At 26.8% G+C, this 15,262-nt stretch overlaps 3 protein-coding genes across 4 annotated transcripts; 1 reads left to right on the top strand and 2 right to left on the bottom strand.

Annotated features, from left to right (window-relative positions):
• Positions 1-1,472: 1,472 nt before the first annotated feature.
• LOC123263288 lies at positions 1,473-5,530 on the bottom strand. The gene is made up of 4 exons (XM_044725916.1): positions 5,255-5,530; positions 4,038-4,280; positions 3,912-3,971; positions 1,473-3,343 (listed from the first exon to the last, which is right to left on the bottom strand). Exons 1-4 carry the CDS (start codon positions 5,351-5,353, stop codon positions 3,188-3,190), a joined length of 558 nt encoding a protein of 185 aa, XP_044581851.1. The 5' UTR covers positions 5,354-5,530; the 3' UTR covers positions 1,473-3,187.
• Positions 5,531-10,306: 4,776 nt separating this feature from the next.
• On the top strand, positions 10,307-13,780 carry LOC123263333 (ras-like protein family member 10B). Of its 2 annotated transcripts, XM_044725992.1 has the most exons (6): positions 10,307-10,551; positions 11,459-11,500; positions 11,830-11,990; positions 12,393-12,629; positions 13,271-13,474; positions 13,536-13,780. In XM_044725992.1, the coding sequence occupies exons 2-6, from the start codon at positions 11,497-11,499 to the stop codon at positions 13,677-13,679; spliced, it is 750 nt and encodes a 249-aa protein (XP_044581927.1). In that variant the 5' UTR covers positions 10,307-10,551; positions 11,459-11,496; the 3' UTR covers positions 13,680-13,780. The 2 variants fall into 2 exon arrangements, with proteins under 2 accessions (XP_044581927.1, XP_044581926.1); XM_044725991.1 differs by lacking the exons at positions 10,307-10,551; positions 11,459-11,500 and adding an exon at positions 11,603-11,737.
• A 23-nt stretch (positions 13,781-13,803) lies between these two features.
• On the bottom strand, positions 13,804-15,185 carry LOC123263112 (uncharacterized protein C16C10.8). The gene is made up of 3 exons (XM_044725648.1): positions 14,931-15,185; positions 14,199-14,836; positions 13,804-13,811 (listed from the first exon to the last, which is right to left on the bottom strand). Exons 1-3 carry the CDS (start codon positions 15,053-15,055, stop codon positions 13,804-13,806), a joined length of 771 nt encoding a protein of 256 aa, XP_044581583.1. The 5' UTR covers positions 15,056-15,185.
• Positions 15,186-15,262: the final 77 nt, after the last annotated feature.

Raw genomic sequence — 15,262 nt, 5'->3', positions numbered from 1 at the left:
ACTAAGTCCTGAGAAGAGTGAATAAGTCTTACAAACTCTTCAAAACTCTGAAAAAATCAAATGTTTCCTGAAATTTCGGACTTTTAGTAAGAGTTCTAAAGAGTTTAAAAGACTTATTTATAGTTTTACAGAAAAAAAATGTAGGCAAAAAATTTACTCTACAAGAGTTTTAAAGGATTAAGAAGACTTATTAAGTAATGATGCTCTAAATGGTAAAAAATATTTTAATACTTATTGTATTGTTATAAATTTATGTTTTTTATTTATAATCAGCCTTAATACATCAATTAATATATATGTATAAATAAAATATATGTGCATATATGTATATATATTTGTACAGCTAGAGTACATCTTTTGAATGATTTAAAGAGTAATACAAAAACGAAAATTGTATCTTTTTCCACAAATCATCAATTTATGCAATTAAGTAAGTTTTATTCATTAAGTGAAAGGTTTAGATTAAAGAATAATTATTTATTAGATTTATAAGCCTTACTATGAGGCCGAACGTTCTAATTTTATGATAGATAAATAGAAACATTTTGACGTAAATATATTATATTACAGATCTAAAATAACGCACACCTAAATAAAATGTATAAATAGGATTACAATTTTACTGCAAAATTAAAACATTTATAATGAAGAAGTCAAACAAATTAGAAAAATATAACCGAACTAGTTCACAGTATACAATTTAACGAAAGAAATGTAATAATAACATCAGGTTTACAATGCGCAAAGCCAAAAATTTTTTAATTTTGTATTGATTGCATTTAATCAACTTATGAGCTTTCACGAAATTCACTCAAGTATTAAATGTAAATAACTTACATCAAGTAGTTTTAATCATAATAATTTGTTTCCAACATATTGTTTCCAATAAATTAACTTATATTCCTTATTTTCTTGTACATTCATCCTAACAATATATTTATTAAACAGAAAATTTGTTGATTCTTTTGACCTAATTCTTTATGTTTCTACGTTGTTTTCTTTAATCTCCATAACACCCTTGTGGTATGAAAATCACATACTGCTTATTCTCTATAGATGTCAACATACAAGGTTGTAGGATCATCTTTGCTTCACAAATTTGTAAATTTTTAGTGACTATACACTCTTCAATGCTGTGGACGGTCACATTTTTAGATGAATGAAAATACTTTCCTAATCTGATCACTTCTTCGTAAAAAATATCCATTTTTTTCTCTGTTTCATGCAAATAAAAATAACAAATATTTTTAATGATACCAATCCGGCCATTTTTTAATAATACCACAGAGTCGTCTATTTTTTCAAATGAACGATAATTTTGTGAAGTATATCTTTTGCTATTGTAGATGAATCTATTAAAACCCCTGTTTAAAATTTCCAATAGGATCCCATCAAAAGCGACAAAAGCCACTTAGAAACCCATAAATTTTATTGGTTTCTCAGTGGCTTTTGTCGCTTTTGATGGGATCTTATTAGAGCTTTTCAACAGGGACACTTACAGTTAACTATTCTGTTCAAAAGGTTTTGCTCATTATCATTCAAGTAATATTCTTTACCATTTCCAATGAGAATACAGCCGTCTACTTCAAAAAAGTTTTTTAAACGTCCTGTCAAATTTTTTCCACAAAATTTCAAAAATGGTTCACTTACATGAATTTTTTTCTGTAGTGGTGATAATGCTTTTTCAAACAAATAGCGCCGGGCAATCTGAATGGCAATATTAATAGGACTCTTTTGTAGTTTCAGTAAAAAATGATTTTCACTCTCAAAAACGAATGTATTGTGACATAGCAATGGTCCTAACTTTTGAACACTTTTCACTATGTGTAATAATAAGTAAATATTATAGATCATTGCTTCTTTGCCAAAATATTCTTGATACGTTACTACATATCTTAATATTAAAGAGTCCGCCCGGTCCATTTCATTATTATCAATTTTGTTTGATAATAAGATATGAAGAGCCTCCACCAGTAAAGCTAGGTGGTCTAAATATTTTTGAGGAAGAATCCTCTTGAAACATATCAGTGAATAAAAAAGAAGCCATGATCGCCACTCTGTAGCCTTCCACATTTCTCTTTCATATAATGATCTGGGAGATCGAGTGATACAAGAAGCATGTTCAAAGCTTAACAATTTTATATTCAATGCTTCAAGTTGATTCGAGTTTCCAACATAGTAATCTTCACCGAATGCAGTAAACAGAATTTGGCTATGTTGCTTTAATACACCTAATAAGATGGCATGCATATAATCGGGTGACATTCCATCGACGATATTAAAATATTTCAAATTCATTAACGGCGATGGTCCCCATACGCCCATAATATCATTACCATATTTATTTTGAACGGCTTGAGGCATTTGTTTTTAGATCGACTCGTCTGTTCGCTCTTTCGGAACAACCATTGTCATAGGAAATTTTCTGGAGTTGCCTACACGTTCAGTTGGATGCTCACAAAATGTGCAACCATAAATACCATTGTACTGTTTCATATTTAAGAGTTTACATCGTGCTACCGAATCAAAGACGGCACAAATAGGGATAAATTTGCTTGTTAATATTTGTTATCGTAGATTCCATTGTACACCTACTTCTGATAACTTATTCATTTCATCCACGAATGGCTTCAAAAATAAAAGCATATCTATTTCACTTTTATTCGCCCATAAGCCTATCATTATCATGTGTTTTGATTGCAGTTTAGGAGGAAGTTCATTAATACACGCATATATGGACCAAATAGAAACTTTACTTGATTTAGATGGTTGACAGCCATCGGTATTGAAGGTATACGATAAATTATACTCTTCTGAAAGAGGGTTATTCGGCTTTGACAATTGTTGATATAATTCACCATCACTCATATTTTAAAGAATATTGTTGCATTTTTGATTTTTAGTTTTAAGACTCTCCATTACGACTTCTTGAACTTCTTCATCTTCTAATATTGTTTTTAATTGTGCAGCAACACCAAATGTTAAAAAATAATTTACATCTGGAGATTTCTTATCATCTATACACACTTTACATTTAAATTCTTCCTTGTTAAATTTATTTCTAGCTCCAAAGTAATTATGCCAATCAGTGCAAAAAATATGATATGTAAGAATTTCTTCGTTGAGTTTTACTGTCTTAAGTAATTTGTACTTCGATGCAGGAACCACATCATGTTGAAACAAAGTATTAATCAATGACAAAATTGCAATTATACTTTTCCATATAAGCGACTCTTCGACTCCTAATGCCAGTGATCATCAATGCTTCTCCTCGTGTGACTGTCGAACAGGAACAAAGTGGTTTCTTAAAACTGTCTTCTAAGGCATCCGTCTCTTCTGCCTGCTGTGAAAATTAATAAATCGAAAGTAAATAATAAAATACTAAATAACATACAATTACTATTGAATAACATCCAAAGATTTGAAAAGAAATTATAATAAATGATTAATTGTCGTGAAAACGTCTTAAGTTTAATATGATTCCAAGCATCACACAATTAAAGATAATTTTAAGATTTCTACTAAAATGTTACACAAAAGAATTTTCTATACAACTAAGTGTAAATTCAATTAAATGCAAATTTGGATTCTTGTAATTAAAGCCAAAAAATAACCAGCTATAATAATATTAAAAACTTTAAGTCATAAAATGAGTATAATAATTCGCAAGAAAATAAATATCTTTACTAAAATTATACGATTCAAAAGACTATTTAAGAATAAAACTAAGTGAAAGAAATTATGAAAGATATTTTTTATGAATAAATTTATGAATAAATAGAATTATTAATTTGGAAGCCAACGCAAATTTTTAACCATGTTTGTATATTAAGTTATGAATGTTTGCTTAATATTATCTTATGAAATTAAACATTTAAATTTATTTCAGTTTACTTAAAGATGAAATATACCTGATAACGTTCATTTCCATTATCCACATGATAATTATCTTCAGGTGGTGAATCTTCAGCCTATAAAACAAAAAAAAAATAGTGTCAACATTAAAGATATTTTTTACAATTCTATTAATAACTTACGTCAAAAAAAATTTCTCGATCTGAAGATTCTTCGTCATAATCTTCATAAAGCCATGAATTGAATACTGAATCTGTGGTAATTGAACTTTGTTGATTTATAAGGGGACAATCGGTTTCAGCCGCAGTTTCGATTGAGAGTAGGTCGTTTTCATCAAAAATATTTTTCTGTGAAAGTAGATCAATTTCGTTCATGTTGTCAACAGCAATGTTTTCATTATGAACTTCATTATTTCCATCCGTGATCTACATGACAAACAAACAGATATTTTTTTATATTAAATCAAAATAAAGCAAGTAAAACTTCAAATAATAAACCGTTTGTGAATAATAGTCATGAGCATGTGTAAACTAAAATTTTTTGATATACTATTATAGACATTTTTCCCAATCTTGTTATTATGAAATATATTCAAAATTTTTGATTTTTATATACTGGCCACAATGTTTTTTTTTTATATTATATTAATTCTTGAGTTGGTTGTTTCGATGTAAATTGAATGAGCCGTCTTTAACATGAAAAAGATTTAGTTAGCATTTTATTTTTATTTAATTGGGAGAAAAAAAAAAAAAAAAAAAATATTCCAGAATATTTGACAATTTTTTTTTCAATTACATAAAAAAAATATAGAAAAAATCGGCCCTGCCCGGAATGAGCGGGAATAGTTGTCAAATTGATTGAAGTTTTTTTTGAGAAAAAAAAAATAAAAAAAAAAAAGTGACGAACTTTGAAAAAATAACGATTTTGCTCAAAACAACCGATTATTTTATAGAATTGATCATATTTAATTTTTTTTGTGTATTTTTTCGAAAAAATTCATTCAAAAACAAAAATTAAAAAAAAAAAAGGTACCCAAAGGTCAATGTCTAAAAAAGTTATGGCTATTTGAAAATAAAAAAGCCATTTTTTTGAAAAATTCATAACATTTTGTGGGTTGGATAAAGAAATTTTAAAAAATTCTCAAAAATGTCTTTCAAACAGTAGAAAAGAATAGAAAAGTTTCAGCTAAATCTAAAGGGGTCGGGTTCAAAAGTGGTCAATTTGACATGGAATAGCCCATATATATATTTACAAATGTTTTTTTTTTATTTTTTACAAATGTTTATCTAAATAAAATTGTCATAATCATATTTATTTTCTTAAAAGTTCTCCAAGCTGATCAATGTCTGTTGACTTTATTATTTGAATGATTAATGGTAGAAAATTAATTTATACTTACATCACACCGTAACTTTTTCAATTTATCGTAAAATGTTGATCGCGGCATAACGCCGTTTCCGTCTGGACCCAAATATGATTTATATGGACCTCGTTTCATCTTTCTCTTTTACTTTACCAAGTTCGTATTATGCGAAAGTATTCTTGTAAGAATTAACTTTAAAAATATATTTAAAGTCGCGGTTAGAAATATCTTTTATTATTTGTAGACACACACTATATGTATATACATAAACATATGTGCACATATTTACACCACAAATTTTCAGTCCATCTTACAGATTACTAACAGTTTACAAATTATATAATAGTATATATCACTTTTAAGTTTAATTTAAGCAACACTGTGTTTTATATGCATAAATAATATGATGGAATTATATCATAGATAGAATTATTATGAGAAATACAGCACAGAATCATGGAACGCCGGCAAACACGTGTTTATAACCTGAGAGCAATAATAAGAAAATGTATGTCGTCTGTGAATTAGTATAGTATTAACAGGCGAGACCATCTTTTTATCGCTTTGCTCTCACAGAGTTCAGCGGAACTATCTCTGTCGCACTGCCAACAGCAGAGCAATTGCAGTTTCGATTGGTTTCACAAAACGAATGAAATTTTTGAAAAAAACGCTTTGTGGTGAAATAGTTTATTAAATTATCTATTATCTCTAAAAACGTTTTTTCAAAATTTCCATTCGTTTCGCTAAGCCGATTGAAACTGCAATCACTGGTCTCGGCTGTTAAGCCGATGTACATTTTCATAATATGAATTATGACATATAATTTATATGAGTTATATAACATATATTATATGTTTGATTGAAAGAAGAAATTGATAATATTAGAATTTTTTGGTTGATTTACCACTCACATAAAAAAAAAAATAAGCAAAAATAAAAAGGATAAAAAACGTTAAAGGGACCCTGTGGTCTAGCAGCCTAAAATTAGAGCTATTTTAAAAAAAAAATATATATATATATATATATATATATATATATATATATATATATATATATAATATATGAAAAAAATCGTGTGCGTACTCAAATGAACGGTTCTGATGAGCTAAACTGCAGGATAAGCTTATATCTTAAAAAATGTCAATAATTAAAAATAAAATTTTCTCACCTCCGGGCGGAAAGCGTCAATTTTCCTCCCGCTGCGCTAAACGAAAATGCCGCTTTCCGCCTCCGTCGAGGAGAAAATAGTATACACACCACGGGCAGTAAATAAGAAAGCCTCAGATCACATGTTTTTGACCTCGGCTTCGCCTCGGACAACAATTACATGTGATCTGAGCATTTCTGTATTTTTTACTGCCCTAGATGTGTAATATACTATTGTACAAAATATTGATAAATTCAATTGTCGATAATAAACCTGTTGGCAAAAGTGCGCTCGATTTTCTAGTTTTCTATATAAAATAGATGTCACGGAAAAATTAGTATTAAAGGAAAATTTGTCGCACTTTAAATTAAACTGCAGATTTCAATTTCACTTATGAGACCTGCAATTACTTTAACTGAAACTTTCAATGCTCATTTTAAATTTTTTTCTTCGTGTCAATTATTACTATTCATTTTTGAAAGAAAACCACGGGAATGATACAGTGATATTGCACATTAAACGTTACAATGAATGTTATATTATAATATTCAAGTCAAAACAATACTCCAATTGAATTTCATTTCTAGATCTAAAAATGCAATTCTATAAAGTGCCCAGTGGAGCGGGGGGGTAACAACTAGTAAATAAATAAATTTATAAATATAATATTTTTATACACGATGTAATGGAATTCAAATTGGAAACAATAATAGAAGATATCCAGTAATATTTCGATGATTCGCGAATTTTTCGAACTATTCGGAAATTATTCGATTCGGCACGAATAATTCGTAAGTTTGAATTATTCGCACACCTCTATTGTTTCCTATCTTTCAGTCATTTTGATCCCAACCTCGATAAACCAGCTTAGAAGTTGATTATCCACTTCAAAAATGAATGAAACAAAAATTGTCGCAAAACTCTATAATAATATGTTTTTTAGAAACGGTAGAGAGTACAGTTAATAATAAAAAAATAAACTAATTATTGTTTATCTTGCAGTCATTTTGAAACACATTTTCATTGCAAATTAATTAACATTACACTCTAATTCTAAATTAATATAAAATCAGAATTTATTTTTTCGATATTAGTAACAACAATTTCGATTAAAAATTTGTTAAATTTGGCGCTGCCTAGGTCACTGCGCTGATGTGTATCAAAATAGCGCTTCACTGTTTAATTTTATATAATAACTAGCCGTTACCCGCCCGCTTCGCGTGGCGTACAGTATACGTGTATTTGTATATCTATATTCACAAGTATAGGTATACAAATACATAGAGTGATCATATAATGGTACATGATCATCTATTAGGGCTTTTACCTTATATAAAAATTTTTAATTTTTTTTATATTTAATGCCTTCTTATTATCCTTTAGGAATTGAATTTTATAATTTTTTAATTAACGCCCACGCAAGGATTTGTGAGGGTGGCATTTCATAAAATTCATTCTTTACAGCTCAAAAACTCCAAAAAAATCAATCTGGCCAAGTTTCAATCCTTTAGCTGCTATAGATTAAAAGGTACAATTTCTTTTAATTTTACGCCCACGCACGGACATGTGGGGGTAGAATTTAATGAAATTTATTCTTAACAGCTCAAAAACGCCAAAAAAGCATTCTGGCCATGTTTCAAAGTATTAATAGCTATAGATTGAAATTTACGAATTTTTTCTTAATTTGACGCCCACGCACGGGCACGCCAGGGGGTGGAATGTCACAGAATTCGTTTTTAAAAAATTTCTAAATGTAATTTGAAACATTCTGACCAAGTTTTGAACTATTAAAAGCCATAATTGAAAAATATGAATTTTTTTTCGTGAACACCCCCGCAACCCCCCTTGTGGGTGGAATTTCGTGAAATCCGTTCTTAGCTGACCTCTACTTGGCAAAAGGAATATTCCTGCCAAATTTCAAGTCTCTAGGTCTTATAGTTCCAGAGATATCGTGATGAGTGACTATCTATATCTATAGAAAGTCTCCTATATATATATAGATTCTTATCTTTAACACTTTATTCTATTCACTTCTATGTATATAGTTATTATTTTGAGTATATTATTACATATTCACTTCATTTCATTATTGAGATCAACATTCCCGAGAAAAAATGTTTCTATATAATCATATATAATTGTATATAATCATATATGATTATATATGGAATCACATATATAATTATATACAATTATATATAATCATATATAATTATACATGATTATATATGGAATTGTATATAAGATTATATATAATTATATATGACTATATATGGAGCAATATACAGCCATGCAGGATTATATATAGTTCCATATACAATTATATATAAGTATATATAATTATATATAATCATACATGATTATATACCGAATTGTATATGAGGTTATATATAATCATATATAATTATGTATGACTATATATGGAGCAATATAAAACCAAGCCAGATTATATAGTTCCATATATAATTATATATAATCATGCATGATTATATATGGAATTGTATATGAGGTCATATATAATTATATATGACTATATATGGAGCAACATACAGCCAAGCAAGATTATATAGTTCCATATATAATTATATATAATCATACATGATTATATATGGAATTGTATATGAGGTCATATATAATCATATATAATTATAAATGACTATATATGGAGCAATATACAGCCATCGAAGATTATATATAATCCCATATATAATTATATATAAGTATATATAATTATATATGCTTATATATAATTAACATATATAAAAATTTTTTCTTCGAAAAAAAATTTTTTTTTTGGTAATCACGAAAAGTGTAAAATGATGTTTATAATTACGTTTAAATAATTCTGAAATACAAAATTTGTTACATTTCCTATGAGATGTTTTGGTTTGCTCTGCTACTACCTAATAGTAAAATCATTATTTATTTTATTATTTAAATAAGTGTTATATTATAATGAGATTCGGTCAAATAAATAAATTATGAATTATGACTATCAAAATATATTATAAAATCAATTTTTATATTATATTTATGATAAACTCATATGATACATTATGTAGATCATATAATCATTGTCATCTAAGACAGCAGCACAGCAGACAGAAACTTCAAGACGCACGGAGATCACTAAAATTAAGCAGCATTGAGCAGGGTAAATAGTTGGATGGGTGACCGCTGGTGTTATAGCCGTAAAATTATAGCTAGATATTTTTTTTGCATTATAATTGGTTACAGAGAATTGCGTAGGACCATATTAAATACTATATCCATAAAATTAACCCAATAATTAATTAGATATAATAAATATATAATTAAATATTGTTATATATAATTATATATGATTATATTTGGCCATTTTTCATATATAATCATATATAACCAATTTATATATAAATATATATAATTATATATAAATATTTTTTCTCGGGTTTATATGTCTTTATATATTCCAACGTTTATGCGAGTAGATGTATCGTTTAATATTTTACTTTCATTAGACTATAAACACTTTGATCCACATAATGATCATATAATATTCTTGAATAGATTTTTTTTTTTTTTAAATTAAGTATATTTAAGTTCACTGAGCTTGATTGAAAAGGATCATTCTACATGACATTATATATAATGATTATAATTCTGACCTCTAAATGTAGTATAAAAATAATGAAAATAATAAAAAATGAGTGTTTTTATGTGGTGATAAATTTACATAGACATAGAAAAAAAAAAAAAAAAAAAAAAAAAAAAAAAAAGAAAAGGGATTGTAATGGAAACGCATGCCCAGTAGGGGTTTCCTGGAGTCTAGAGTAGAGTCTAGAGTATTTGCTCAGTTTCGATCGCCTATCCATTAATGTTTAGTTGTTATAATAATAATCTTATAAAAATAATAACAATAATAAAAATTAATAATGATTATATTAATATTGATAATGTTAGTTTTAAATAAAAGCAATAACTTTGCGTTATTATACAATCAAAATTGTTAAAGCAATATACGATGAAATGTTCAAATTGATGGCAATAATGTTTTATAATAAAATTTGTGTTAACCTCTATTTCTGTGATGTTGATATTAATGATTATTACTATTATTATTATTATTAGTGAATAATTATCAAAATAGGTTCTAAAGTGGTCAACAAACAGAGGAGGCAAAGCCTACCTCTTCACCAAAAATGTCGTAAGTTTTATGATTTTTTGAAAAAAATTTTAATTAGTTTTAATTTATCATGACATAAATAATCAACAATATAAATGCCACTTAATTGCGTCAATTAATAAAATAATAAAACTTTTTTTCTCTTTCAACAATTATTTTCAAAGAAGTAATATCACTATTATTTAATAACTTTTATAGTTTTTATACCATATTAAACGAAAATCAATATTGACCGAATCTCGTTAATGATAATAAATAATTAATAAAATGCTGAAGACGTTATTATTTTTGAAAATAATTATAAAAAATTTAATACATATAATACTAAGAATATATTAGGTGATAAATTAAATTCTTTTTCAATACATAAATATAATAATAATATATGTCAAATTTTTTTATCGTTTATCCACATCATATAAATGAATATTGATTTGACATATCATGTTGTAAGAATTTTTCAATTTTAATAAATATTCATTTGATCATTCTAAATTATCAATTTAACTTTATTAATTTATTGTTTGATGCCTACTTGATGGATCGTTAATTATTTTATCTTATCCTCGTTATTTACTAAAATAAATCAATTATCAATTAATTACCTTATAAAATATCTAATCGATGATCGAATTTTATTACAATTTATCATATGTAGGGGGGAAAAAAAAAAAACTAAAATCCGTGATAAAGTAGTATAACTTTTGCTGCTTGAAAACAAGTAGAGACTTTTGTGTAGTTTGAGAATACTTGGACTCAACAATGAAATTGACGAGAATAATACTTGAGGGCTGGATGAGAAAATGCTCATATAAGAAAAAAGCAAAAATGAGCAGTTTAAATTATGAAAAAAGCAAAAATGATAATAATAATTTTACTAAAAACCGTCAATAAATTTATAAACATAAAATATTTTTTTGTACTATAGATACAAAGGATTTGAAGAAGAATACACGTAGAGGGGATATGGGTAATGACATTTGTGCGATATTCTCTAGGGTTTGGGGTCAGTCGACTCGCGGAATTCACGTGAGAATGTTGTACTGCTGTACTGGTGTCAGCAGAGCCGGGTTCGATTATTTTATAACAGGAATAACAAAATCTAAATTAATATTTATTTAGTTTTATCATTTTGGTTGTCTTGATGTCGATAAATTTTTTAAAATGGATAATTGTGTGGCCTGGAAAGAGGAGAAAGTCTATTTAGGTTTTATTATTTTTCAAAATACTTAAAATATTAATTATAGATTATTAAATATAATTCAAGTATATGGAATTTTAGTAATATTTGATTTTCAGATCTCGATTTGGATTATTTGGAACGACGAGTTGGCGATACGATAGGGGATGAGAATGTTGACAGTGGCTCTAAAGAGGAAGATAGCCCCGCAGACAGTCTTGATCGTGTTAAAGTGATTTTTTTAGGAGCTCCTGGTGTTGGAAAATCCAGTATTATACGTGTAAGATTTTTATTATTCACAAATTCTATTGTTATTACTTTTTTTCAAATTGAATATTTGCATATTATTTTACAAAAATTATATATCATTATAAAAGAAATACATAGTATTATTAACTGAAAAAATTAAAATAAAAATAAAAAATTTGATTGATTGTAATAATTTGAGCTTATAAACTATAGAAAAGTAATTTCCTTTTAATCTTAGTACGTTATTTCCGTTTATTGGCTCGACATCTTAATATATATATATATATATATATATATATATATATATATATATATATATATATATCATATTCCCCTTATAAATTATGGTTTATCGGAATTTCTGTATATATACTATATTATGGATATTTGATTACTTGTTAAAAAAAAAAAAAATCTATTTATTTATTTTCAGCAATTTGTTTGGAATGAATTTTTTGAAGATTATCGTCCAACAGAACGACGAGAAACATTTTATCCGAGCGTAGTCCACGCAGATCGACTCTATGAGCTTAAAATAACGGATTTACCAACAATTCCGTACTTTCCAGTCAGTACACATTTAGAGTGGACGGATTTTAGGTATTATGGACTTAGGAGTGCTACGGCTTATGTTCTTGTATTTGATTTAAGTAATCAAGACACTTTTCAGGTATTTTTATCACAATTTTCAACTAATTAACAAACTCTCTCATAATCTCTAATTATACAAGTTGTTTTATTATTTTAATTTTATATCATCCATATATATATATATGTATTAATTAAATCAATATGCTTAAAAGTATAGAGAATAAAAAATATGTGTTACAGGAAGATTATAATACAATATAATGTGGAGTAAAGCGACTAATATTTTATGGATAAATCGTGATATTATGTCCCGTCAAGTGTTTTGACATTTTTATGGCGATAAATAATTTTACTTTAAATTAAATAGTATTAATAGTATTTTTTTTATGGAAATGACTAATACTCATTTGAAAGAGAAAAATAAAAGTTGAAAACATTGATGAAAAAAATATATAGAGATATTATGCCGTGAAGGTTTGGTGGTAATCCGAGCATTAGAATAAGCTCAAAAGAGCTTGGCGTTAGCTTTTATAAAAACTTTTGTTGGGTGTTGGGTAGTTGGGTTTAATTTTTATTCGTGTCATGTTTTTTTTAATATTAAAACTTTTGTTTTTGTATTCTATACTCTCTTTATAACTTAATCTTATAATGCCAAAGTTGTATAAAATACATAGGATTATCCTTTTTTTTTTTTTTTTTTTTGTTTCTTATTTTTCTTAGTATATCCGGACGCTGCGGGAACAAATGTATGAAGCAAGGGATATGAGAGGTGTACCGTTGCTTGTCGTTGGTAATAAACAAGACAAATTGTCGGCGGTAGTTGCTTCCGGGGCTCGATATCGTGACATTGTTAATCTTGTAAGGAAACACTGGAGATGTGGATACGTTGAATGTAGCGCAAGATTTAATTGCCGTGTTGTACAGGTGATGATTTAAATACAATATAAATTAATTATTATAATCATCATGATAATAATAATAATAGGTATTTCGTGAGTTAATGAAAAGTATTCAAGCTGCTGAGGGTACAACGCCCTCACCAACCCCAACGGCATCTCAACACCAACAGCAACAACTTCGTTCAGCACACACATCTCGGGATACAAGTGACAAGTGCTTCATCATTTGACAAAGAGATACATCCTGTCCTCCAACTAGAAAAATTACGACAAACAACTCGCCAATAATTTAATAAATTTAATAAACAAATCACTGCGATTAAACAAAAAATCTACTTTTTATGACAAATATATTTAACAACCTTGTTTGTTATATTATTTTATAATTTATTATTTAATTAGATGTGCCAAGGGTTTTACAAGCTCAAGCAATAGTATTAAAAAATTATATATATATATATACACATATATATATATACATATATTATATTAACTATATTTTAATATAAAAAATGACAAACAAACAAACAAAATGTTACTAAATATTAGGTTTAGAATTCGGACTATTTGTAAATAAATAATGTAAATTATATTATATTATTATAAATTTATTTATCAAAATTTTAATAAATACATACATACGCGTCAGTATAAACGTTTTATTTTATCATCTTCTAATTTGAATTCTTTTATTTTTCCTAATTTTTTCATCAATTTTTTATCAAATTTTTCTTCATTATCTTTATAACAAGGTAAATGTTTATTTAATAATTTTTTTCTTAATTTTTTTAATGAAATTTCGTCACGATCTCCTAATATTTCAATTATTTTATCTTTCCATTTAAATTTATCTCCATTTACTTGGCTTACACTATCTATAGCTTCATCAGCTTCAACAGTATCTAATTTACATTTTTTAACATTTTCTTTAGTTACAATTTTTGATGTTTCAGTTTCTTCTAAATAACGTTTTTTACTGTTATTATTGTTATTTTGACCGTTAATAATAATACCATTATTATCATCTTCATTTTTAATATTTTTATCATCTTTGTTATTGACAGAAACATTATCTTTGAAGGCTGTTTCAATTTTACTCCAACAGCTTTCGACAGTATTTAAATTAACACGATATCCCATTGCGTTTTTGACAAAATTTAAAAATTTACCCTTTTTTCTTGGTACATTTTCATGTTTGGAAATTGATTTTAAAAAACTTGTTTCATCTTTGGTGAGATTTGACGTGGCCAGGACATTATTTATAATTTTAATCCACTCTTGTTGTTTCCTCTCACCTTTGTTCGCCGAAGTTTTGGCTACAAAATTTTTACCTCCGTATCTTTCGGCCTCTGTAATACATTTCGTGTGCGCTATATACTCGTCATCCCTTTAAAAAAAAAAAAAAAAACATGAATTAATTTAGCTATTAAAAATAAAATTTTTATGATTATTTATAATCAATTAAATAAATATATACTTACAAAAAATCTTTGAAACAGTCAACACAGGACAGCGAAATCCTCTTTCTACATTGAAATTGATAATGTTTAGCAACTCGCGGTTTTTGCAATGATTCACCGCAATTATTACACGCAAATACAACCATTTTATTATATTATATAAATATAAATATAATATAATAATAATTATTACTATTACTATTATAAAATATTTGTTTTAACATAAATCTTAATAATTTCTGATAAAAACACGTGTTGTGTGCTTTTACTAATGTGCTAACGATTATAATAATAATAATAATAATAATAATAATAATAATAATAGTAATTGCAAGTGGTTCAGGATTTTGATT

The sequence above is a fragment of the Cotesia glomerata genome, linkage group LG4 (assembly GCF_020080835.1).
Source record: "Cotesia glomerata isolate CgM1 linkage group LG4, MPM_Cglom_v2.3, whole genome shotgun sequence".
Taxonomy (NCBI): Eukaryota; Metazoa; Arthropoda; class Insecta; order Hymenoptera; family Braconidae; genus Cotesia; species Cotesia glomerata.
Note: the sequence above shows the minus strand (reverse complement) of the source record. Positions and strands in the feature narration are given on the sequence as shown.

What these genes read in the sequence shown, in the direction of transcription:
- LOC123263288 (XM_044725916.1), bottom strand. Translation starts at nt 5,353, where the DNA reads ATGAAACGAGGTCCATATAAATCATATTTGGGTCCAGACGGAAACGGC. An exon ending in TGAAAAAGTTACGGTGTGAT is followed by an intron (nt 4,281 to 5,254) that starts GTAAGTATAAAT and finishes TTTGTCATGTAG; the next exon opens with ATCACGGATGGAAATAATGA. An exon ending in ATGGAAATGAACGTTATCAG is followed by an intron (nt 3,344 to 3,911) that starts GTATATTTCATC and finishes TAATTTTCACAG; the next exon opens with CAGGCAGAAGAGACGGATGC.
- LOC123263333 (XM_044725991.1), top strand. Translation starts at nt 11,695, where the DNA reads ATGGATAATTGTGTGGCCTGGAAAGAGGAGAAAGTCTATTTAG. An exon ending in AGAGGAGAAAGTCTATTTAG is followed by an intron (nt 11,738 to 11,829) that starts GTTTTATTATTT and finishes TTTGATTTTCAG; the next exon opens with ATCTCGATTTGGATTATTTG. An exon ending in TTAATTGCCGTGTTGTACAG is followed by an intron (nt 13,475 to 13,535) that starts GTGATGATTTAA and finishes TAATAATAATAG; the next exon opens with GTATTTCGTGAGTTAATGAA.
- LOC123263112 (XM_044725648.1), bottom strand. Translation starts at nt 15,055, where the DNA reads ATGGTTGTATTTGCGTGTAATAATTGCGGTGAATCATTGCAAAAACCG. An exon ending in GACTGTTTCAAAGATTTTTT is followed by an intron (nt 14,837 to 14,930) that starts GTAAGTATATAT and finishes TTTTTTTTAAAG; the next exon opens with GGATGACGAGTATATAGCGC.